The 27029-nt window shown below is 41.9% G+C and overlaps 2 protein-coding genes across 5 annotated transcripts in view; one reads left to right on the top strand and one right to left on the bottom strand.

The window, feature by feature from the left end:
* The window catches only part of tmem41ab (transmembrane protein 41ab), a 519270-nt gene that overhangs the window by 281502 nt on the left and 210739 nt on the right, over window positions 1-27029 (bottom strand). The window lies entirely within an intron of this gene.
* Window positions 1-27029, top strand: part of dachc (dachshund c) — a 117064-nt gene that overhangs the window by 62495 nt on the left and 27540 nt on the right. For 2 of the 4 annotated variants that reach the window (XM_022674613.2, XM_022674615.2), the window contains exons 4-6: window positions 14701-14876; window positions 15551-15686; window positions 20539-20673. In XM_022674613.2, the coding sequence (XP_022530334.2) occupies window positions 14701-14876; window positions 15551-15686; window positions 20539-20673 (447 nt within the window). The remainder of the gene's footprint in view (window positions 1-14700; window positions 14877-15550; window positions 15687-20538; window positions 20674-27029) is intronic. The other 2 variants (XM_022674614.2, XM_022674616.2) reach the window with 1 other exon arrangement.

Below are 27029 nucleotides of genomic sequence, written 5' to 3'. Positions count from 1 at the left end.
ACAAGAAACGACAGCTGTGAAAAGTCACGCAGTTCACCGAGAAGACTACGGTAGCGTGTCTCTGTGTGTGTGTGTGTGTGTGTGTGTGTTTGTGTATAAGTGTGTGTGTGTGTGTAACCCGTTTGCTTCGCAACCACATGGAAAATCTCTTCCCTGTATTTATGCAAAACACATCCAAGCTCCTTTGAACTCCAATTAGCAGCAACAATCACAGACTTCCTGTTGATATCTCTGTCCATCCTGTTCGGTTAGTAACAGTCAGTTAGAACGAGTGAGATACACAAAACATGCTGAACTCTCTCTCTCTATCTATCTTTCTCTCTCCCTCGCTCTTTATCTTTACACCACCCCCCCCCACCATCCCATACACACCCACACATTCCCATACACACACAGACAGGGCACTGTTGATCTAATTATAACTGGCTATTCACACAGCGCGTTAGTGTCTTCGCACATTGTGTCGTTCTCCTGCCTCAGACCTTTTCGCTAAAGGTCAGCGTGTTTGATGGCGTCCAACCATCGCACAGCCCCCGGCCTCGTCCCGCTCGGCCTCGTCCAGGGGCGACCTGGCGGGACTCTGCTCAACATTACCGTCTCCGAACACGTCTAACTGCGAAACACTAACACTGTGTGGCAACACACACATATCCTTTTTTTTTATATCCCATTTTTTCTGTAAGTTACAAGTCCAATTTTCCCAACACACTTATTAGGACTCCCCCTATCATTAGTGATGCCCCTAGTGAAAACCACGAGGGTAAAGACTAGCACATGCCTCCTCCGATACATGTGAAGACAGCCACCACCTCTTTTTGAACTGCTGCTGAGTTCTGTGGTATTGCCAAGTAGCATGAGAGTGCACTCGGAAGAAAAGCGCAGCGACTCGGTTCCGATACATCAGCTCACAGATGCAGCCTTGTGCTGATCGTCATCACCCTAGGATTTCAATGTAAGTTAAAGCAGATTATCTCCACTTTTATCAAGGACACAGTGGGTACGTGCTCTTGAGAGAGGGTGCTTTACATGGCGGGGTTGTTGAATTTGTTGTTGAAAGTAATAATGTAAGTGTGCTCAGGCACGGATTGTTTAAATGTAGTGTGAGTGCAGGCCGACGGGGGAGTGGGGGAGCCCAACCACTTAGCCCTACCCCTCTGTTTTATGCTTTCATGCCTAAGGGTAGGTTGTGCCGATTCTTATTGTTAGGCTGGAGGGGTACTTGAGGCACACTCAAAACAGAGGGTTAGGAGAATGACTAGCAAGATGGCGGCACATTCAACCTTGTTAAAAAAAAACCCACTATATTACCAGAGTTTAATGTGTCGTTCCAGTGTTTTATATCCATTTTCTTCATAACAAGCATAAGAAAAAATCCCTAGTAGTTTGTTTAAATAGCTAGATAGCTAACAAACTTTCTCGTTCCAACTTAAATGGTGCAGCTAATGTCAGAGAGTGCATCATTTAAGGTGGAAAAGAAAAATAGAGTAAAATATTTTTAGTTATAAGTTTGTTTTGTTTTGTCGTAATTGAAGTTAACTAGTTAAGCAGCAGCAGGTAGGTTGCTGAACTTTAGCGCTCCACTGCTATAGCTAGTTATATCTGTATCGAGTGCTCAAAGGGTTGTCCCAATTCCCTTGTAAATCTGTTCCAAAATGAGGGATATAATTGTACAAAATAGAAATGTGAGTGGATCTGACACTGCAGCAGTGCTGCTGGCGTTTTTAAACACTGTGTTTAATTAATCACTTTATTAGACCCTACCTACAATAGCAGCTCAACATTGTAGATAAAGTAAAGTCAGAGACAGAATCTCTGAATCTATTGCTGCACAGTTTACAGTGTTGGTCATCCTCTAGTCCAGCTGTGTTCAACTGAGGGGTTCAAAAACGCCAGCAGCACTGCTGTGATTAGTATAGAAAGTACAGTAAGAAGTATTGTTTATAGTTATCATCATATCGACACCTGGTTTGGTAAATCAGTTCATTTACGTTGTTACATGCTTGCTAGGGGTGTGCGAAAGTGAGTGTGAGCACTTATCATCAATGTGTGTGTGTAGGACATTAGAGTGTGAAAGTGTGTGTGTGAAAGTGTGTGTGTGTGTGTAAAAGAGAGATTGCACCCAGCAGATGCCCGATGCTCACTGTAAACATGAGTAATCAGGAGCAGCTGCTCGGCTACACTGACTCTATGACTGTGGGTGGCAGCTTCAAAAGGCTGCGAGTGTGTGTGTGTGTGTGTGAAAGAGATGGAGAGCAGTCCTTCAGTGTGTTTGCTGCTCAGTTCAAACAAACAAAATGACCCTGAGAGACAACAGTGTTGGTTCACACACTTCAGTGTGTTCAGTGTGTTTCCGCTCTACTGCTTTAGATACATTTTGAGAATCCAAAAAATGGTGGATACCAGTTTTTTTAATCAGAATTTCTATTAAAATCAAGAGTATTATTAGATTAGTTGTCCCACATTTACTGTAGTAACAGCCTCTACTATTCCCAGAAGTTTATTTATTTGATTATTTTTTTTGCAGTAAAGATTTGATGGTATTAAACCCCTTTGAGAGCATCAGTGGAGTCAGCTGTTGATGTTGGATGGTTTGTTAGTTGGAGGACAAGCTCTGTAGATGATTGTACCCGATGGCAGTGCTTATAAAGCAGTAATAACTGCTGTATTATTACAGAGTACCAATTGTATGGCCAAACGTATTGGGACACCTGCTCATTCAATGTTTCTTCTGAAATCAAGGCTATTAAAATTTGGGTAGCACTTTACAGATAGCTAGTAAGTGGGTAATAATATGGTAATATTGTAAAAACAAGTTATCAGTTTCCTACTTGTTAATAAATGATTAATAAATCAGTAATTGTCGAGGCAATAGCTCCATAACAGTATAAAGATTGTAGTGGTAGTCCAAAAGAAAATATAATATAATTTATTAATCAGCACCAAGTAGGAATCTGATATTTAATTTATGGATAAATACAACTTGTTTCCGTAATATTACCATATTATTACCCACTTATTAGTGATCTATAAAGTACAGAAAAAATCTGCACATACTGCTGCCTTCACAAAAACTTTTCCTTAAGGTTCTATGCCATGACCAGCGCTTTGGGACACCTGCTCATTGAATATTTCTTCTGAAATCAAGGATATTAAAAATACTTTTTTTTTTTGTCAGAGTAAATGTCTCTAGTGTCCAGGGAAAGCTTTCTACTAGATTTTTGGGGAACATTGTTGTGAGGATTTGGTTTGATATCTTGTGAAGGTACGCCAGCAGCTCATTTAAAGAACAGCAATGTTTTTTATTTTATTTTAGTCTTTATTTTGTTTATTGTTAATGTAAAATATGGATTTTTTTTGTTTATTTGTGTGTGTAACGAGTGCTGAACATGCGCAACACATGCAGATTTCTTGCATGACTAGGATAGGATTGGGCAGCCTACTGTTGACTGTTGTCAGGGTTTTAATTGGTCAGTGGCGCACCTGTGTTTCCCACCACCAAGGTAGAAACACGCCAGATATTTCCAGACCACCTTGCCCATCACAGTAGATACATTCCTATTTTAACGGTGCATGAGTGCAAGCCATGGAAATAGACTGCTGACAGGGTGTCCTATCCCCAGTCGAAAATCATTTATTGCTCCTGATAACTTATCTTTCTTTTGAAGGGTGTAAAAGCATTGCAATCCTGCATGTCCTTCTGGGTGCAACAAATTTTTGATGAAACATCCTTTTCTTGCAGAACATGGCAAAACATTTTCCATGTAAAAGAAGACCACCCTACCTGCTTTACTGTCGCATACACCCACTTACCCACCCACCCACCCACCCACCTACATATCAAGCAAACTAGCTCCCTTCCGCCCCCAACCAAATAACACTGTTCAACCTGAGTTACACAACTGCTCCACCACCACCAGCACCACCTCCCACTTTGTTGTTGTCTTCTTTTTATTTGAGCTGCCTTCCCTTTGTCTGGCCCCTGTCGTCGCTTCACGTAGCGTGATTATTTCCATAAGGCTAGCTCGACATTAAACACACCGAGGCATCATTAATTGCAGCTTTAGGGGGAAAAACAGCAAAACACAAACGCAGGGGCTCCTGAGTTTTCCATAAATCCCCAGCGCTTTGCGGTTTGGGGGATGTGGAAATGGCTCCGGTGTGTGTCCGACCACTACAAAGCCCCTTCGCTAAACTCTCAGACTAAACACCTTCCCAACAGCCACTTACGGGCAGACACACCTTCGTCTGGGAAGCCTGCGTCTGTGTTTCTGAGCGCAATCAGGCCGGGACAGGTTTAGCGTCTCTTTTTAAGAGGAATTACTGGGCGATCTGCAGGATTTGGTGGTTGCCGTGGCGAGCGGAGGCCGCAGGGGTTTCCGAGGCCTCGCCGGTGACGCTGCGTCACCTGATGAGCGCTGGTGCTGTTTGTGTGGTTTGTGTGGAGGCTTATTTATGTGGTGCATGGCTTGTGGTGTTTTGGTTGTCGGTCTGTCTGTTTTTGTCTTTCTCTTTCTCTCTCTCTCTCTTTCTTTATCTATCTCTATTTCCCACACATACACACATACACACACATACAGGATGGAAGCCATTAAGTCGCTATCAAGTCTTATCAACCCCTAACACACACCCTGACCACCAGGTCAATTTCTTTGGGAACACTGAGGACGGAAAAAGGACGCTGGGTTGGGATTTTACACGGCTGTTACAGAACTACTGCTAGTGAACTGTGTGTCCAAATGTTTGTGGACACCTCTTCTAAATAATGCATTTAGATGCTTTACTTTCAGTTGCAACCATTGCTGACAGAGATGAGCAAATGCACACACACACACACACACACACACACTGCCCATAGAATAGTACTTTCTGTAGCAGATAAACATGAAACTACTTGGTTGTTACAAGGTGGCGGTTACAATATGGAAGTTACTAGATGGCCTTTACATTGGTTACATTGTGGCTGTTACAAGGTGGTGGTTACAAGGAAGCAGTTACAAATTGGTGGTTACAACATGATGCTTACAAGGTGACAGTTACAAGGTGGCAGATACAAGGTGGCGGTAACATGGTGGCAGTTACAAAGTGGCAGTTACAAAGTGGCTGTTACATTGGTTACATTGTGGTGGTTACATTGTGGCAGTTACAAGGTGGTGGTTACAAGGTGGCCATAACATGGTGGCCGTTACACGGTGGCAGTTACAAGGTGGCAGTTACAAGGTGGCGGTAACATGGTGGCCGTTACAAGGTGGCAGTTACAAGGTGGCAGTTACAAAGTGGCAGTTACAAAGTGGCTGTTACATTGTGGTGGTTACATTTTGGCAGTTACAATGTGGCAGTTACAAAGTGGCTGTTACATTGGTTACATTGTGGTGGTTACATTGTGGCAGTTACATTGTGGCAGTTACAATGTGGCAGTTACAAAGTGGCTGTTACATTGATTACAAGGTGGCAGTAACAAGGTGGCATTTACAAGGTGGTGGTTACAAGGTGGCATTTACAAGGTGGTGGTTACAAGGTGGTTGTTGCAAAGTACAAGATTGTGGTTACAAAGTGGCAGTTACAAAATTGCAGTTACAAGGTGGCAAAGTGGCAGTTACAAAGTGGCAGTTACAAAGTGGCAGTTACAAAGTGGCAGCTACAAGGTGGCAGTTACAAAGTGGCGGTTACAAAGTGGTGGTAACAAAGGAGCAGTTACAAATTGGTGGTTACAATTGGTGGCCTCAGGTTACAGTGTTTTAAAGCAGATGTATTTATTTTCATACATAAAGGAATTATTAATAACCTAATGGTTACATCCTGATGGTTACACTGCCGGTTACAACTTGCTGTTAAAAAGTTGGCAGTTACAACTTTTCCTCTACAACTCCCCTCTTACAACATGATCGACATTGATGGGCATATGGATTTTTTACCTCACCTTTAACCATGTTTTCTCAGTATGTACCTTAAAAGTTGGTCGTGGCTACACATACCATTACCCCCGTAGTAGCTGGATCCTGTCCACTCCACCAGTCACGCCTTCACTGTCTCTCTATTCTCCAGCGGCCTGACTAACCCTGTATGAAAGCGCACAAAGCAGCGGGTTTCCATTTCATGCCTGCCTTCTGTTTCGGCTGCAGACGAAAAAAAAACATCAAAGTAACACATGCAATACAATAGCAATACAGAAGTGCGGCGCGATTTAGACGTCCGAATTCTCTCAAACGTTTGCAGAAAGCAGAAGAAATAAACACACGATCTCTGGCAGCGAACGAAATTTTCTCATTGTGCTGATTTCCCCCCGTCGCCCCCTGCTTGAATCCTCTCCAGGTGTTTTTGTTGCCTCATTGTTCTGGGCGCGCTGTTATTGCCACAGTTAGTGCCCAAAATTTGCTCCAAGATCCCTTTTGTGTTTGGATTTAGTCGGCCGCGCTCGCTTGGCCCGGGTCCAGCTCTGTCATTAGACTTCCTTTGTTTCCTTTTCTTTTGCCGTTCCGTTTGTTTTGTTTCTCCCTCTGTTTCTTTTTTTCTCATTCTTATATTAGACGCTAAATATTTATACAATTTGCAACTTCCTGCCGAAATCATTTACACTCCCATAATAGCTTCAGATCCACACAGAGTCGCACAATGGCCGGCCCCCGCTGCCGGAGGAGGGGGGCCGCGTGCTGTAAAACGGCCGGCCTCGGGCCGCTGAAGGCTGGGGGCTCTTTTGTTTTAGGTAAATAAAGATTGAAAGCTCCTCGGTTAGCGATATCAGGCACCATGTGTTTGGGAAACGGGGCCCTCGCGGCTTCGAGACGGGCGCTAGCAGACGTTCGCAGGGAGCGTTGTCATTCACTCCGCAGCTGTAGCCGGGGCTCGGGCCCCTGGAGATGGAGAGGAGCTGGATGGGGGGGATGTGTTGGAGGGAGTGGGTGAGATTGGCTTCGTTCCAGACGCATTCAAAGGTGGCTTTTTTAGGGTTTAGCGTTCCCTAGCCACTTCCCGGTCTGTGTTCAGAGCCGCTGGTTATTACCACTTTCAGGGCTTTATAGGGGCTGCGTCCCAATTGTGTACAACATACTAATATCATAAGCTATAGATTATATACTACTGGCAGGTTAAAACACTGAATAAGGGATGAAGCATGAAGTGTTCTTTAGTTTTTCTTTTGAACACTACCGTTCCAAAGTTTTAGAACACCTACATTTATTTATTTATTTTTTTTCTCTTCAGGTTAAAAGTTTGGACACCCTTTAAAACCAGAATATGTTATCTATTTTAGATTCGTCAAAGTAGCCCCTCTTGCTTAGATAATTTTTTTGAACATGTTGGCTTTTTTTTTTTTCTCAGCTGCAATTCAGGCTTTCAGTTAACAGCTGTGCTGAACTTTTTAAGAGTTATTTACTTGCATTTCTTGTCTCTTAATGTTAAAGTTTGAGAGCATCAGTTGTAAAGTAGTGAAGAGGTAGAGTTATACAGTGAATAGCTCTATTTGAATAATGTTCTAATCCATATTATACCACAGTTAGTTCCGACCCTGCAACGCGATTGGCTGAGAGGCATTCTATGAGTGCCATTATCAGCTGGTAATGCACTGTAACTGAATTGATTAAATGACAGTTTTGTACATCTTGGCTTTTTTTATATTTTCTCACTTGGAATTCAGGCTTTTTTCAGCTAACAGCTGTGCTGAACTCAATCAAGAGTTAATTACTTGAATTTCTTGCCTCTTAATGTTAAAGTTAAACTGAGAGCATCAGTTGTAAAGTAGTGAAGAGGTAGAGTTACAGGTATACAGTGAATAATAGCTCTATTTGAGCAATGTTCTAATCCAGATTTCCATATTATGAGAAGCAAGAACTACTCAACTGAGTAAAGAAACTGACTTTTAAGAAATGAAGGTCAGTTGATGTGAAAGGAAGAATAAAAAAAATGTTATGATGAAACTGGCCCTCATCAGGACCGACCTAAGAAAGGAAGCCCATGAGTTTCCTCTGTTGCACGGCCTCAGAAACCGCTAAAAGTTAACAGCACCCCAGATAAGAAAAGCACCTTAATGCTTTTTTACAGAGTATTTTAAGTTTAAGTTTAACACTTTTAAGTTACTACATGATACTTTATGTGTTCCTTCATAGTCTGGATCAATTGAGTATCCATTTACAATACATATATTATATATACAGCATGTTTGTAATGTAACATATTTATTATAGTGATATTTGAGACTTGCTAGGGGTTAAATAAATACGTTTGAAACCAGCAGCGCCAACCAAGGCTGAACCGGGGGAGTGTGTAAAGAGCAGCGTAGCCCTAGCTGTGTGTGTGTGTGTGTGTGTGTGTGTGTGGATGATTAACGGACGCTGTGATTTTAACCTTTAACACGGGCGAGGTGGATGGGGAAAGGCAAAAAAAAAAAAAAAGAAAGAAACGAAACGAACTGAAAAAAAAAAGAAAGGAATTGAAGGAACAGCTTGCAAGTGCTTTTTGGCATGTGGTGCAGGATCATCCCATCCAAATAACAGCCCCCCAAAGACAACACACACACACACACACAGATATGCACATGAACACACACACAGACGCACACACACTCGTCCTCTTTGATCTCTCCTCCCTCTCCTTCTCGTCTGCTCGAGCAGCATGACTGATCTGCGTGTCATCTGTCTCATGAAAATCAAGCTCTCTCTCTCTCTCTCTCTCTTTTCCTTTTTTTTTCTTGTTCTCTTTATGTCTCTCGCCCTCTCTTTTTCCCCTTTCATTCGGTTTCCTCTGTCCCAGACTAAAAATGTCAGAGTGGTGGGAGGTTGGGGCGGGGGGGGGGGGGGGGTGGGGGGGTTGGTGGGTTGGGTATATGTTCTCCTTTGTTTTTTATCCCACGTAACTTTAGTCTCTGAGTGCCGTTTGCGAGTCTCAGACGATGAGAAAGCCCCCCTGACCTTTCACTTCAGCTGGTATTTGGGTTCAAAAGCAGAACGGCAGATTGCCGTGTGTGCGTTTAAGCGCGCATGTGTGTGTGTAAGTGTGTGTGTAGGCTTGGTGAAAATAGTTGCACTCAGAAAGAATAATTTCGTACTACTAGGCCTGTCACAATAAATACATTATCGACTTATCGTTCAATAAATAGACATGACCTCAATCATTTTAATAATCGTGATATCGTCCATTGTGTTTGCACTTACATACAGGTGTTGGACAATGAAACTGAAACACCTGTCATCATTTTAGTGTGGGAGGTTTCATCATGGCTAAATTGGAGCAGCCTGGTGGCCAATCTTCATTAATTGCACATTATTGCACCAGTAAGAGCAGTAAGAGTGTGAAGGTTCAGTTAGCAGGGTAAGAGCACAGTTCTGCTCAAAATATTGCAATGCACACAACATTATGTGTGACATACCAGAGTTCAAAAGAGGACAAATTGTTGGTGCACGTCTTGCTGGCGCATCTGTGACCAAGACAGCAAGTCTTTGTGATGCATCAAGAGCCACGGTATCATCAGCAGGGTAATGTCAGCTTACCACCAAGAAGGACCAACCACATCCAACAGGATTAACTGTGGACGCTGTAAGAGGAAGCTGTCTGAAAGGGATGTTCGGGTGCTAACCCGGATTGTAACTAAAAAAACATAAAACCACGGCTGATCAAATCACGGCAGAATTCAACGTGCAGCACAACTCTCCTGTTTCCACCAGAACTGTCCGTCACCACAATAAATTATTGTGCTCTAAAACCAGGTGTTTCAGTTTCATTGTCCAACCCCTGTATATTGTGACTGTGTCGTGGCCACCATGACCTGGGAGTGCAGGTTCGTGTTGCCTTAGCATTTCCATTCACAATCAGCGTATCTCTCGAGTGAAGGCTGAGGCAAAGTCTTTATGCCGGTCCAACGCGTGCCAGCTGGGACAGACCGGGGCTTCACGTCATGGTATGGAGCAGACCCACTGTTCCCCTGCCTCCGCACTTCATATGTGTACAATGTGTGCATGATTATAACCTACTTTGGTTCAAGCTGGGAACTTTTCGGGTTCCAAAATTAGGTGCGTGAACAGGAATAAAAAGTTTATTGTCTTTAAAGGGTGCAATTCCTTGGTTTTTCTATTATGTTATTATTATATTGAGGTCATTTAATTGTCTTAAAATGGCAACAATATCACTTATCGCAATCATTTCTGGGGCAACATATCGCTTGTAAAAAAAACTGTAATCGTGACAGGCCTACATACTATGAAAGATCACCCTAATTAAGGTCCTGCAACCAGTGGCCTTACCTTTTTTGAACGCACACCTTTTTTGAATGCACTATTCCAACAGGACAATGCTCGTCCACAAACTGCTGACTGGTGACTTGTTCCAAAACTCTCTACATGCCACCTGACCCTGCTTTTAACCACATTCATCCAGTTTCATCATCATAAAACATTTAAAAGTTACACCCAGAAGGAATCAACTGAAACAAAACTTGGTGGGTAGTCATGCCAGACTGATATAAACTGACTGGAGGGAGTCCTGCTTCTTTCTTGATAGAGACGACCATTAACAGTATAGTGTCATACATCCAGAAGGCCTCGTGAAGTCCTATTTTAGCGATCTGTAGCACATCAGTCAATTGCACATCACGTAGCTGGATTTATGCCGTGTCGTTGTGTCTTTGGTATCGTGAGGGCACAAAAAACAACATTTTGTGCGTCTCAAAAAATGCAATAGGCATGTACTTAATTATTTAATCATGGGTGTGTTTTCACCATACCGTGAAATAAACCAATCAGTGTGCACGTCTCGTTCCCTTTAAGAGGCAGGTGTGCTCTGACTTTGGCACGTGAGCGATTGTCAGGGCCGTTTCAAGACATTTGGGGGCCCCAAGCAAAATGCACTGAATTGCACTATTTTTTGTTGCCAGCCTACCTGCAGTTAAATTACACAATTTCCACTAGACATATAGTTCTAATATATCCAATGTAAATGATCACTTCTTTCATTTCTGGCATCCTGATGGATAACTCCATCTCTTCGTGATTGCTAAAGGTTCATATTTTGCCGGCTGCGGCAATGACGAACCTGGCTGGCTGACTACTGTCAGTAACTAGTGGTAGCGCCACCTTTAGGGGGATTCTGATAACAGTGTCGTCGCACTTTCCTGCATTGACCGTCACAGAATTTAAAGGGGGCTCACGCAGTTTGTAATCAGTGGGGGTCTGAGGGCCCCAGGCCAGCTTGGGGCCCTGGGCAAGTGATTGGTTTGCTTCCATTGTCGCAACAGGCCTGGCGATTGGTACCAAAGCACACCTCGCCTCTTTTCTCAGCCTCTCAGCCACAGTTTTGAACTATAAAGGCCGATAAAATGACTTTGACAGTTTACTGTATATCACAGCTCAGGCCTTTCTCTCCCATTTCGTCCAGCGCCGGGCCCGAGCGGAATCCATTACAGCGAGGCCAGCGCGGTTCAGGAGCGTCTCTTCAGAAAAGCCGCCAGTCTTTTGAGGGAAACGAGCTGAAATGTCCTCCCTCGCTTTTTCCCTTTCATCCCACGCCTTTCAAAGTGGCTGTGTACACCACAGGCAGCCGCAGCTGAGTGGCTGAATGTAACCTCAAGCTCTGACCTGTCCAGTAGAGACCAGATCCAATTTCTTTACTCTCACACACACACACACACACACACACACATATACTCACACACACACTCACGTGTTTTTATTTGTTTGGCTTTGTAAGTACAGTGTCAGGAGGACAGGATATACAGCTCAGGAAAAAAATAAGAGACCACCTAAAAATTATGTTTTTCTTTGATTTTACCAAATTGAAAACCACTAGAATATAATCAAGAGGAAGATGGGTGATCACAAGCCATCAAACCAAACTGAACTGCTTGAATTTTAGCACCAGGAGTGAGTAGCATAAAGTTATCCAAAAGCAGTGTGTAAGACTGGTGGAGGAGAACATGATGCCAAGATGCATGAAAACGAAAACTGATTAAATCAGTTTTATTCCACCAAATATTGATTTCTGAACTTTTAATACTTTATGAATATGAATTTGTTTTCTTTGCATTATTTGAGGTCTGACAATATTCTTATTTGAAATTTGGGAGAAATGTTGTTCGTAGTTTATAAAATAAAACAACAATGTTCATTTTACTCAAATATATACCTATAAATAACAAAATCTGAAAAAAACTGATTACTGCTACATAAATTGAAACAAGGAAATAAAAAAAATAATAATGAAAACAATATCAGATCAGTAGAGTAAAGTAAACAGGCTGTCAGAGATCGGGGACGAGGCGAATCGACTCGCACCCGTTGTTGTTGTTGCGCCGCATGTTGCACTACAAATAGCATCTGTGGTCTAATTTATCACCGGGTCGTTATGGATGAAGACATCTGCAGCGGTTCCAGAAGCAGCTAATTGGTCTGCAGCGTGCGACAGACTCCAGCAGATCTGACAATACTCACTGCCACGCCAAGCCCTAATTCTACAGCCTACGACTGCGACAAACCACAGAGATTTCAGAAATAACTGCTGTTTTTACACCTTAAATCCCTACACGAGCCCACTGTGCAATTTCTCACTCTTATAATTGCACTCAGTTAACCCCTTACACTCTGTGTGTAAGCGCCCAGGTTTATTTACGCTTAAACATCAATTTCATAGACCCTACAATAGAGCCCTGTGGGACTTTACTATATTGTATGCTGTACATCGTCGCTGTCCATACTATACAGTATACTATACTGTATACTGTATATCGCCACTTTCCAATGAAAAACAAGTATCGCCAATTTTGTCGATTTTAAGTTTAGTACATATTTTGAACCCACAAACTGTCCTTCTTTCCTGAGCCAAAGTTTTGTGATGAACCGACCAATAGAAATACTTCTATTGACTTCTATTAAAAGTCAATTTAAACACTCTTAAACATAAATTACAGAGACCCTACAATAGAGCCCTGAGGGACTTTACTATACTGTATGCTGTATATCGTCACTGTCCAATAAAAAACAAGCATCTTCAATTTTGTTGTTTTTAAGTTTAGTACATATTTTGAACCCACAAACTGTCCTTCTTTACTGAGCCAAAGTTTTGTGATGAACCGACCAATAGAAATACTTCTATTGACTTCTATTAAAAGTCCATTAAACACTCTTAACCATAAATAACAGAGACCCGACAATAGAGCCCTGTGGGACTTTACTATAGTGTATACTGTATATCGTTACTGTCCAATGAAAAACAAGCATCTTCAATTTTGTCGATTTTAACTTTAGTACATAATTTAAACCCACAAATTGTCCTTTTTTTCTGAGCCAAGATTTTGTGACGAACCGACCAATAGAAATACTTCTATTGACTATTGAGTTAAAAAGGATTTTTCTCTCTCCTATAAAGTTGCTGCTTTGGAGATACTTGTTTTTCTTTTATTATTTTTATTCTTTTGCTTTTGTTGTTATTAAAAACATAATGCGCCATTGTACAGTGAAGTAGAAGACTTTTCGATATCTTATTTTTTGGATTATTTGGATTATAGATGCCATTATAGATGGCATCCTCCTATAAAGTTGCTGTTTTGGAGATACTTGTTTTTAACTTTGGACAGCAAGAATATGCGAATAAAAAACTAGACATAATTGCCCTCAGTTAACCCCTAACACTCTGAACACTGTATGAAAGCGCCCATGTTTATTTATGCTTAAACATTAATTTCATAGACCCTACAATAGAGCCCTGTGGGACTTTGCTATACTGTATACTGTATATCGTCATTGTCCAATGAAAAATAAGTATCTCCAAGTTTGTAGATTTTAAGTTTAGTACATTTAAACACACAAACTGTTACTTTTTTAAAAGAAACGGCCCAATAGAAATACTTCAATGTGACCTGAAGACTTTTTACATTGACTTCCATTGAAAGTTTAAAAGTTAAAAAGTTTTTTATACTTGTTTTTTTCATTGGACAGCAGCAATATGCAAAATGTAAAACTAGACATAATTGCACTCAGTTAACCATTACACTCTGTATGTAAGCGCCCAGGTTTATTTACTCTTAAACCTCAATTACAGAGACCCTACTATAGAGCCCTGTGGGACTTTGCTATAGTGTATACTGTATATCGTCGCTGTCCGATGAAAAACAAGTATCTTTGTGATGAATGGACCAATAGAAATACTTCAAAATGACCTGAAATTAACTATTTTGACATTGACTTCCATTCAAAGTTTAAAAGTTTGAAAGTTTTCTCTCTCTCCTGTAATGTTGCTGTTTTTGAGATACTTGTTGTTTTCATTGGACAGCGACGACATACAAAATGCAAAACTAGACAGTTTCAGACTAAATAATTAGGAATAATAACTGAATAATAAACCTTAGGGTTCCAGGGGTTAAATTGTTTGTCCTGTTTGGGTGAGCATATGGCCTAACACAATAGAAGTCCTTGGGCAAGACTCCTAACACCAAATTATTCTGCTTTTATTGTTATTAAAAACATAGTACACCATGGTCTTTTAGATATCACATTATTTGGATGGTCCATTATAGATACCATTATAGATGACATGTAACTAACATTCAACTAAATGTCTATTAAATGCAACCAAACTCTATGGTAAAAGTAAATGATTCTCTATTGAATGTACCCAATTGTAACCCAAAATATTTTATTTGTCACAATTCTAGTAAAATCTGGAATTCGAGTTTGAAGAAGTGTCTAAATAGTACATGATTACCTAATGTTGTGTTTTGTTCAGCAGGTTTGGAGCTGCCGTTCATGATGATGTCACATCCCCTGATCCCCGTCAGCCTGCCCCCTGCCTCGGTCACCATGGCCATGAACCAGATGAACCACCTGAGCACCATCGCCAACATGGCCGCTGCCGTCCAGGCCCATAATGACTCTTCTAGAATGGCCACTTCAGTCATTAAGGTATTGATTTCACTGTATTCAGTTAAAACAGAGATAAAAAAGGGGGTGGGTTAAAATTTGGGCTATATTGGACACATCACATGACATATACAATCTGAACTTATTTACACTTACAGCTCTGGAAAAAATTAAGAGACCACATCAGTTTCTGATTCAGTTTCTCTGATTTTGCTATTTATAGGTTTATGTTTGAGTAAAATGAACATTGTTGTTTTATTCTATAAACTACAGACAACGTTTCTCCCAAATTCCAAATAAAACTATTGTAATTTAAAGAATTTATTTGCAGAAAATTAAAAATGGTCAAATTGCCTTCAAATTGACTTCAAATAATGCAAAGAAAATATATTCATATATTGATAAAGTTTTAAGAGTTCAGAAATCAATATTTTTAATCAGAGTTTTCATGCATCTTGGCATCATGTTCTCCTCCACCAGTCTTACACACTACTTTTAGATAACTTTATGCCTTTACTCCTGGTGCAAAAATTCAAGCAGTTCAGTTTGGTTTGATGGCTTGTGATCATCCATCTTCCTCTTGATTATATTCCAGAGGTTTTTAATTTGGTAAAATCAAGGAAACTCATTCAGCAGATTAAAAGCCAATAGCAATGGTCGTCACAGGCTTATTTCTGTTGATCTAACTAGCTTTAATGAACTGTGATCTGTTACAGGAGCGAGTTCCAGACAGTCCGTCCCCGGCTCCGTCTCTGGATGACTGTCGCAGATCGGGAAGTCACTTGTCCTCCAGGCAGAGCAGCAGTGTGTCCAGCTCTCCAGCCCACACTGAGAGTTCCTCAGACCGGCCACGTACGTAGTAAACTATGTAAACTACACTTGCGGTTTCTGAGGCTGGTAACTCTGATACAAGTATCCTGTGCAACAGAGGGAATGCTTACTCTTCCTTTCCTGGTGCGGTCCTAATGAGTGCCAGTTTCATCATCACGTTTTTTATGGTCTTTGCAACTGCACTTTCAATGATACTTATTTTCTTTACTTAGTCGAGTAGTTCTTGCCATGATATGGATTAGAACATTATTCAGTGAGAATCACTGTATACCTGTAACTCTGCCTCTTCACAACTTTACAACTGATGCTCTCAAACCACTGTACCAGAGGTGGGCCAGAGCACGCTTCACTAGGACTCGAGGGCAGTACACATGCAGTGTGAGTGCAATTAGTGTCTGAGCACATGGCAGGGGGGTTAAATTCGGCACAACACCGGCAAGCCCACTGAGCAGTGAGTAGTGATGTAAGAGTGCTCGGGCACGGATTGTTTAAACGTAGTGTGAGTGCAGGCCAGTGGGGGAGTGGGGGGAGGGCAGAACTGTGCTCCAGCTCGATTCAACCAAACCTAGTGCCTAGTGTGAGTGCACCCTAATGCCATTGTCAGACTACACGACATTTTTTTCCCTCACTTTTGTTCACTATGTCAGATTAAGCAGTAATCTTCGGTTCGTGTCCTGCTCAGGGAACTGGCAACTCTATACGTTAGTCACCGACCAATCATCGCCCACGTCCTTGCGTGAGTTCGTAGGTCATCACGGAAGAGGAAGAAGCGGATAGAATCTGACAATCATGGTTACAGAAGAACTTTTATGCTTAGAAAAACGCAAAAAGAAGAGGAAGAAGCGACTGTGGGCTCGTTCCTGGGCTTTGTGTATTCCAGAGATAATTTGAGTTATTTTTAGACTCTTTTGCCTGTTTTTCTGCGCTAAAAATGCGCACCCTCTCCGCTTTTAGACTCTTTGGCCCGTTTTTCTGCGCTAAAAATGCGCACCCTCTCCGCTTTTAGACTCTTTGGCCCGTTTTTCTGCGCTAGAAATGTGCACTCTCTCCACTTTTAGACTCTTTTACCCGTTTTTCTGCGCTAGAAATGTGCACCCTCTCCGCTTTTAGACTCTTTGGCCAGTTTTTCTGCGCTAGAAGTGTGCACCCTCTCCGCTTTTAGACTGTTTGGCCCGTTTTTCTGCGCTAGAAATGTGCACCCTCTCCGCTTTTAGACTCTTTGACCTGTTTTTCTGCGCTAGAAATTCACACTCTCTCCGCTTTTAGACTCTTTGGCCGCGTTTTTCTGCGATAGAAATGCGCACCCTCTCCGCTTTTAGACTCTTTTGCCCAGTATTTCTGCGCTAGAAATGCGCACCCTCTTCGCTTTTAGACTCTTTGGCCTGTTTTTCTGCGCTAGAAATGTGCACCCTGTCTGCTTTTAGACTCTTTGGGCTGTTTTTCTGCGCTAGAAATGCACACTCTCTCCGCTTTTAGACTCTTTGGCCTGTTTTTCTGCGCTAGAAATGCGCACTCTCTCCGCTTTTAGACTCTTTGGCCCGTTTTTCTGCGCTAAAAATGCGCACCCTCTCCGCTTTTAGACTCTTTGGCCCGTTTTTCTGCGCTAGAAATGCGCACTCTCTCCACTTTTAGACTCTTTTACCCGTTTTTCTGCGCTAGAAATGTGCACCCTCTCCGCTTTTAGACTCTTTGGCCAGTTTTTCTGCGCTAGAAGTGTGCACCCTCTCCGCTTTTAGACTGTTTGGCCCGTTTTTCTGCGCTAGAAATGTGCACCCTCTCCGCTTTTAGACTCTTTGACCTGTTTTTCTGCGCTAGAAATTCACACTCTCTCCGCTTTTAGACTCTTTGGCCGCGTTTTTCTGCGATAGAAATGCGCACCCTCTCCGCTTTTAGACTCTTTGGCCCGTTTTTCTGCGCTAGAAATGTGCACCCTCTCCGCTTTTAGACTCTTTGGCCCGTTTTTCTGCGCTAGAAATGTGCACCCTCTCCGCTTTTAGACTCTTTGGCCCGTTTTTCTGCGCTAGAAATGCGCACCCTCTCCGCTTTTAGACTCTTTGGTCCATTTTTCTGCACTAGAAATGCGCACCCTCTCCGCTTTTAGACGCTTTTGCCCCGTTTTTCTGCGCTAGAAATGCGCACCCTCTCCGCTTTTAGACTCTTTTGCCCAGTATTTCTGCGCTAGAAATGCGCACCCTTTCCGCTTTTAGAAACTTTGGCCAGTTTTTCTGCGCTAGAAATGCGCACCCTCTCCGCTTTTAGACTCTTTGGTCCATTTTTCTGCACTAGAAATGCGCACCCTCTCCGCTTTTAGACGCTTTTGCCCCGTTTTTCTGCGCTAGAAATGCGCACCCTCTCCGCTTTTAGACTCTTTTGCCCAGTATTTCTGCGCTAGAAATGCGCACCCTCTCCGCTTTTAGACTCTTTTGCCCAATATTTCTGTGCTAGAAATGCGCACCCTCTCCGCTTTTAGACTCTTTGGCCCGTTTTTCTGCACTAGAAATGCACACTCTGTCCGCTTTTAGACTCTTTTGCCCAGTATTTCTGCGCTAGAAATGCGCACCCTCTCCGCTTTTAGACTCTTTGGTCCATTTTTCTGCACTAGAAATGCGCACCCTCTCCGCTTTTAGACGCTTTTGCCCCGTTTTTCTGCGCTAGAAATGCGCACCCTCTCCGCTTTTAGACTCTTTTGCCCAGTATTTCTGCGCTAGAAATGCACACCCTCTCCGCTTTTAGACTCTTTGGCCCGTTTTTCTGCACTAGAAATGCACACTCTGTCCGCTTTTAGACTCTTTTGCCCAGTATTTCTGCGCTAGAAATGCGCACCCTCTCCGCTTTTAGACTCTTTGGCCTGTTTTTCTGCGCTAGAAATGCACACTCTCTCCGCTTTTAGACTCTTTGGCCCGTTTTTCTGCGCTAGAAATGCGCACCCTCTCCGCTTTTAGACTCTTTTGCCCAGTATTTCTGCGCTAGAAATGCGCACCCTCTTCGCTTTTAGACTCTTTGGCCTGTTTTTCTGCGCTAGAAATGTGCACCCTGTCTGCTTTTAGACTCTTTGGGCTGTTTTTCTGCGCTAGAAATGCACACTCTCTCCGCTTTTAGACTCTTTGGCCTGTTTTTCTGCGCTAGAAATGCGCACTCTCTCCGCTTTTAGACTCTTTGGCCCGTTTTTCTGCGCTAGAAATGCACACCCTCTCCGCTTTTAGACTCTTTGGCCCGTTTCTGACTCCTAGCGTTCAAACTTTGAATCTCACATTATAAAAACCTGTTTAACAGCAGGCCAACTTTCATTCTATTTTTAAATACCTCGTGGGACGCTCCAAAAAAGGAAACGGGCCGCAAATGGCCCGCAGGCCGTAGTTTGGACACCCCTGGTGTATACCCACTAAGAAACTATTAACGAGAAATTTTAGTTTAGCAGTTTTTCACCTTTTTCACTTCTTTTTCTTCAGACTCCCACTTATACATACAATATAATACACACTATCACACTACTGCTGCTGCCGCCGCTGGCCAGCACAGTCCACTCACGCAGCATTCGGGGAAATATGCTTTTATGATAATGTGCGACCAGACCAGCGCGCACAGACCTGCAAGTGTGCCAAGCTTTTAGCATTAAGTATAAGATGATACAGTATAATCTGCTGAAAGTGAGGCTCTCAGAGAATCCGGAGCAGGAAATAAAACTACATGAGCACATGCCATGCCTTCTGCTTTTACCATCCAGCTTAATATATAAACGTTATACCAAGGGTAACTGATACGAGGATACGACCTCAAAATCACGCGCCGCATCCTTCAGGGCAAGATGGAGGTGCTTTAAACCCTTTTATTCAGCTCATCTTCAGAATTGAACTCGGAGGCACTTTACCTTTAGCGTCACATCGCTGGAAATCTGCTGTCTTTATTAGTTTAGCTGAGTTTTTTCTCAGTGAAATTTGGTTTTTGGGCTTTATTGACCTCAGAATCAGACTTTACAGCTTTAAAAGTAAAGTAAAGCTGAGCTCTATAGCTTTGGAGCTAATTTAGCTAGCTTGCTAGCATTAGTCTTTGTTGAGATGCTGAAGATCTTATGTTTAATAGTCATAATTGTGTGGTTTTGTGACACTGTATGATCCTATATTAGGTATACAAAACAAGTCAAATGTTTAAACTAACCTTAAATTTAGTGCTTTTTCAATATTTTAAAATGTTCTGTGTTGAAGATTAAGTCATTAAAAAAATAGATTCTAAAAAAAGTAGCACTTCTTGCTTAAATTAGACAGTTTTTCACATCTCTGCTGGATTTTCTCAATCGGTTTTAATGAGGTAGAGTCACCTGGAATTTAGGCTTTTAGTTAACAGCTGTGCTGAACTCATCAAGAGTTAATTACTTGAATTCCTTGCCTCTTAATTCACGTCTCAGCAGCTCATTTAAGGATTTAAGGGAACAGCAATGTTTTTTATATTCTTTATTCTGTTTATTGTTGAGTTAAATGTCGGGTTTGCGTACTCAGATTTTTGGCTGTTGTCAGGGTTTTAATCAGTCAGTGGAGCTTCTATGTTTTTCACCACAAAAATAGAAACTCGTCAGAAATTTTCCTGAACACACCTCACTTCCAGACCACCACGCCAAACCATCAGTGTAGATTTGTTCCTAAATTCTGACGCTATTTTAACAATGTGTGCTCGAGCAGGGTGTACAATAGGGCCTTCTGTGTTTTTCCCTGATTCAGCCCAGTTATAAAGAGCTCAACAATCACAAAAGACCCCAAAACTGCCGAGCTGTGTGGTCTCCCTCTCGTATAATGAGGTTTTTAATAATGAGTGTCATATTAATGAAATGTCCGGGTATTAAAATGCCAGCTCTTCTGTTCTCCCTCTCTCCTCCCTGCAGATGTTCATCAGAACGGCCTTTCTCTGGGTCACGCCCTGTTAGGCCTGTCTCCTAGTGCGCCCCCGGGTCCCAAAGAGGGAGATCTGGCAACCCAAGACATAAGCCACGAGACGAGGAGGACGCATGCAGAGAAAGGTCAGATGTGTTTCGCTACTGTTTACGAATCTGCCTGATGTTAAACCTTGACTCAGTTTTAGTCAGAACTGCCTGAGAATCAAGTGTAAAATGAATTAACTTAATTACGATGAAAAAATAACTGGTGTAAAAGGTGTTTTTTTGAGTTAACTCAACTTAGTTTAATCAAAGGTTCTACTAAATCAAACAAACACAAACATTAAACATATCAACAATACATCTTTAGTTGAATTTAAAAAATATACAAAAAGTAAAAGCACTGCATCTGAAATTAATTAAATCTTGTGTAAGATTAGTTGAGTTGACTAATTAATAAAATGCTTTTTTGATTTTAGTATGTTACATATGTTTTTAAACCAATATTTACTTTTAATCAAGTTGAGATGCAGAAGCAAAAATTGTTTGAGTTTTATGAGTTTTGACTAAACTAAACTACGTTAACTCAAAAGACACTTAAAAGACAGATGTGTTTAATTACTTTTCTGCTACAGCTAATTCATTAATGGTCCCAAGACTTAACTCAATTTCAAATAGTTTACGTTATGGGAGCTTTTGACTAAAGTAAATAAAGTTAACTCGAAAGATACATTTACAACTGCAGATGCTGTAAAATAAGTAGAAGTAAGTAAGTTTGAGTTTTTGGATAATCTTTTGACTGAACTAAGTTGAGTTCAATTAAAAATATACATTTTAGCTGTTTTAAAATCGATTGCAGGCTGCAGCTCATTTACTATTGATTTTAAAGCTCAATTCAAAATTTGTTTCTAAACAAGGTGAAATGCAAATGTTAGTTAAGAGTTAAAAGTTAAGAGAACTTTTGGCTAAACTAAGTTGAGTTAACTCAAAAAAACTCTCTGAAATTAATTACTTTACTACATTGTTTTGGCCTTGATAAGAAATTGACAGTACTGACAGTATTACACTGTATAACACCATAAAAGAAGTAAACGTGACTATACAACCGCTAAAATTCAGTCAGAAACAGTTTTCAGTCTCACGTCCTGAGGAACAGAACTACAGCTCCAGACTCAATTTCCACCATTCCCTTAGTCCCAGATAGCCATTTAGCTGATTTCAAATGAAATGTCTCCAAAATTATCTGAAATAAACATTTTTTATATTGACTTCTATTCATATTTAAGAAGGTTTTATCTCTCTTCTGTTAAGTTGCTGTTGTGGAGAAACTTGTTTTTCATTGTTTTATGTCTTGTGTTAATTTATGTCAGTATTTACTTTTGACCACACTGAGAGGCAGAAGTAAAAAATGTGAGTTAGGAGAACTTTTAACTGAACTATATTGAGTTAACTCAAACAAATTTATCAATTTTAGTTACAGCTTGTTTTAAAAATGCTTTTCAGGCTCAGCTCAGTAGGTGTTGTTGACCAAACTGAGATACAGATGCACAAATTTGAGTTAGAAGAACCTTTTGACTGAACTAAAATCATAAAAGAAGTAAAAGGGACAATACAACCACATGAATTAATTTAGAAAAAGTTTTTAATCTCAGGGCCTGAGGGACAGGCCTACAGCGCCGGACTCATTTTCCACATTTTCCACCATTTCCACCGTTTCTTCAGTCCCAGGTATCTATTTAGCATATTTAGTTTTATCTCCATTTTTGTTGATTTTTAGTTTACTACATAATTTCAACAAAACAACTGTCTCGTACATTGTGTCCAATTTTGATAAATGGACCAATAGAAATTCTCCAAAATCACCTGAAATAAACTCTTTCTACATTGACTTCCATCAAAAGTAAAGTTTTTTTCTCGCTCCTGTGAAGTTGCTGTGTTGGAGATACTTGTTTTTCATTGGAGAACGACAAGTTATGTCTTGTATTTGACCATATTGAGATGCAGAAGTTAAAAATGTGAGTTAGGAGAACTTTAAACTGAACTATATTGAGTTAAGGTAGCTATTTAACTTATTTCGAATGGACCAATAGAATTTCTCCAAAATTAACCTGAAATAAACAGTTGTTTACATTGACTTCCATTGATAGTTAAGAATGTTTTTTTTTTTCTCTCCTGTAAAGTTGCTGTTTTGGAGAAACTTGTTTTTTTCATTGGAAGACGATGATTTATGTCTTATATAGGCGTAGCGTTGTTGACCAAACTGAGATACTACTTACTACTTTTACTATCTGTAAGTAGTAAACCACAAGAATTCAGTCAGAAGCAGTTTTCAATCTCTCGTCCTGAGGGACAGGCCTACAGCTTCGGACTCATTTTCCACAATTTCCACCGTTTCCACCGTTTCCTCAGTCCCAGATAGCTATTTAGCTTATTTATGTCCTGTCTGCTGCGCGGCGCAGCGGCGTTAGCGGGAGCCGGCTCGTGCGAGCGATCGTCGATCCCCTGATGTGCCTTAATGTGAATTAAAATTTTGTGTGTTTTCAGTCCGCTCATGCATGGGGTCTCGGAGCGCCTGTTCCGAGAACAAAAAAAATCAACACGCTCGCTCACATTTCTATGAAAATAATCCATTAGGGTGGGAAAGGGAAGGCAGCGGGGCTAAATTAGTTAGCGATTTGCCAAGCGTGAATTAATGAACGAGCTTTTTTTTTCCCCCTCTTCTTTTTTTCTCCTACTCCTCTTTCTCTTTTTCTCCCCCAGCTCTCCTGGAGGTGTAATTTTCTGTAATAACCTCCCAGAACCCTTGTTTGGTTTCTGCGTTTGAAGGCTTTCATTAGCTTAATGAGGACTTTTGCAAGGGCGAGTAGTCAGCACTATTTTCCTCATTGCGCCGCGGAGAGACAGCGATGCTGCCCGGCCAGCTGCGGAGGTGTGCGAGAGCGCGCGAGAGCGTGCGAGAGAGTGTGTGTAAGTGTGGGTAAATGTAAATGTACAGTATGTCTATGTGTGTATGTGTGTGATGCTAGAGGTTGTCTAAGACTCGCCTGGACTCGTTGCATTTGATTTAGAAGATTCTCCCATGTCTCGGTTTGGCGCGAGAGCAGCAGTGGCGGAGCTCTCGCCAGAAAACCAATATGGTTTAACGAAAGCGTGCGTATAATAAAAGTCACGCCGGAGTAAAGACATAAACGATGATGAGCCGGGCCGCGGTGCATTAGATTAATGAGAACAAGCGTTACTCTCTCTCTCTCTCTCTCACTCTCTCTTTAACTCACTCTCGCGCACGGTGAGATGAGAGGCGTGTGATAAACAGACAGCGAGCTCGCGCTCCGCAGCCGTCAGGCCCGAGCAGCTGACGAGTTCAGGCAGATAATGAAGAAGCTGCTTCAATTTGTAGCCAATATCCGCCTAGACCCAACCGTTTACATCAAGCGCGAGCATAATGACAAGGGTCGGCCTATTAGCGCGCGATTGTGTTTCCATCGCAAATAATTTGTAGATTGGAGCTGCAAACGACTGGCTTTTAATGACAAACCACGACAATGAGTGGTGTACAGGGTTCACCGTAGATTTGTTCACAGGCTGGGTGCAAGAAGACCCTATGGAGACCCTACCTGGACAAGTTCTGAACAGAGGTATCAAGTAATGATGTCAAGTAGAAATGTTGGTTATCTATACTTTACTGGAGTAATTATTTATTTTTCAGACGACTTTTCACCACTACTCTTTACATTTTCACACAATTATCTAAACTTTCTACTGCTTCCATTTGAAAATAGGCAGTATATTGGAAATCGAGGAGAACCAACAAATATTCAGCGACGTGTGACAGTGTATACAGTATATATGGTGGAGTACAGGTGTTTTCAATATTCCGGTGAGTGACTTCCAGGAGGTGCCGTGTGTAGTGATGTTATTGTGTGAGGAAGTGACATCAGTGTGCAGTATTGTACACACGTGTGATATCGTAGTTCAGAAGCTGGAGATCGCAGGTAAAGCTGAGTGTGGGAGAGAGGTGTGATTATTATAATATAATTATAATTTAGTTTTAATTCTAACAAGCTAACAAATTATTCATTTGTAAATCAAGGGACCAGAGTCTGGAGGAAGAGTGTAGAGACACACAGTCCAAACTGCTTGAGGTCTAGTGTGAAGTTTCCACCAATTAGTGATGGTTTGGAGAGACATAGCACCCGAACATCCCTTTCAGACAGCTTCCTCTTACAGCGTCCACAGTTAATCCTGTTGGATGTGGTTGGTCCTTCTTGGTGGTATGCTGGCATTACCCTGGATACCGTGTCTCTTGATACATCACAAAGACTTGCTGTCTTGGTCACAGATGCTCCAGCAAGACGTGCACCAACATTTTGTCCTCTTTTTAACTCTGGTATGTCTCCCATAATGTTGTGTACATTGGAATATTTTGAGCAAAACTGTGCTCTTGAACCTTCACACTCTGCTCTTACTGGTGCAGTAATGTGCAATTAATGAAGATTGGCCACCAGGCTGCTCCAATTTAGCCATGATGAAACCTCCCACACTAAAATGACAGAAACACAGAACATGAACATGCTGTAGGTCACATAGGTGGACGCATGTACAGTCAGATAAGCAATAAGCGCGTCTTCATCTGGATTTCAGAGTTGACTTTTTCTTCTTAAAGGACAAAATGTCAAACCCCACGAGTTAGCTTGAGTCATCACTGTCAAAATGCCAACGTTTGCCCACAGGAACCGCGGAGAACTTTCTAAGACTCCCTCAAAAATGAAATGCCGGTTTGATTGAAGCAAACACTCGGAGACACCTACGCGGCCTGCGCCGGGCGAGCCCTCCTTACTATTCATTAGCCATCCCGGCGCAGGAAGGACCTCTTTGTCATTGCTTTCAAATGAATCTTCGGGGGGCAGAACTGGAAGTGTCAAGATCAGAAATCAAAACATCCCCCCTCTGCAGCTCCTCAAAGAGTCCGGGGCTCAAAGACGGTATCCCTCACCCGCCCCAGAGCTTTTCAACTTTCCAACGTTTTTACCCCACCCACCCTCCCTCCCGCACCTTCCACACCCCCCTCTTTTGCTCTTATGCTGACTGCGGTGGACTTAAGCAAGAGGAAGTTCATTATCCTGAGGAATCTGAAACGAGAGCTTGAGAAAGACAGAATGACCTTGGTTGGAGGAGTGTTTATGATCAAACAAGCTGCCAGTGTCTTCTTCAGGAGAGCGGCGGGAGCAGCGCCGGGTACGGATTCAACAGAAGGATCAATCAGATTTCAGCAGAAAGGGGAGCGGCAGCTGCTGCTAAGTCAGCATCGACTGTCCCTCCGGGGGGGCAGCGTAGTTCAGCGGCGCGGCTCAAAGACGGAGAGAGCTCTGTCTCGCTGCTCCCAACATCAGCCCATCATCATCATCAAACACCAACAGATCCTGCTGAAACTGCAGCTTTTACTCTGTCCTGCCAAAAAGTCATGGGATGGTAGTATGTACGTAAATCGGTCGGTCACAAAGCACAAAGAATTGTTGCCTCAGGAGATGGATGGCTTCGAAAATAAATGGTTAAATGGTTGCCCGTGTGCTCATGGCAAGGCGACGTGAGTCCCAGATGGATGGGGAAATTTGTCCTGGGGAAATTTGTAACAAGCCTTAATCCATATTGATATACTTCAATATATTGCAGCATTACTTTTGGCAGTACTGTATCGATTTTGAATTATAAGCTAACTTTTAAAGATTGGTGTCAGAAGTGGTTTCTTTCGTTTAGTGTTGTGTTAGATATCAGTGTTCTCTGTGTACTTTGTCTTTAGATTCCCAAAAAGTGAACATTTCTTTTACTCAGATTTTATAAATATGTGTAAATGTGTGTTTTTACTCTGATAGTGTTCCTAATTTTTTATTTTATTTTTTATCTTCTTTTCACCCCCAATTACAGAGCCAATTATCCAACCCACTTATTAGGACTCCCCCTTTCACTAGTAGTGTACACAAGGAGCGTAAAGCCTAGCATATGCCTCCTCCGATACATGTGAAGTCAGTCACCACCTCTTTACCAACTGCTCTCAGGGCTCCAGCAGCCGATGGCAAGCTACATGAACAGGATTCGAACCGGCGATCTCCTGATCATAGTTGTAGCGCTTAGCCTGCTGAACCACTCAGAGCCCCCAGTATTCCTAAAATTTGATTAATCAATCACAGTATATAGAATCGTTTACAGTATCGAAATATATTGCAATACATTGTATCGTATCGTCAAGTTCTTTCCGATAGACACTCCTGCTATACACAGTGTCACGTGTGTACCAGCAATATGTAAAAGAGAGATTACTACCCACAGTGGACAGCAGACACAGTGTGTGATAATGATCGTAACCGGCAGTGTCTGGCTAGAATTGTCCATGTGAATAGACAAGGGAATTAGAAATCAGAATCACAACCATATTTAATACAGGAAACCGCACACACGTATCCCACAGGTCAGTGCAGTGTTCTTGGCTTCCATGGGACATGACA

This window comes from Astyanax mexicanus, chromosome 21, assembly GCF_023375975.1.
Source record: "Astyanax mexicanus isolate ESR-SI-001 chromosome 21, AstMex3_surface, whole genome shotgun sequence".
Classification (NCBI taxonomy): domain Eukaryota; kingdom Metazoa; phylum Chordata; class Actinopteri; order Characiformes; family Acestrorhamphidae; genus Astyanax; species Astyanax mexicanus.
The sequence above is the reverse complement of the archived record's forward strand: the minus strand, read 5'-3'. Positions and strand labels throughout refer to the sequence as shown.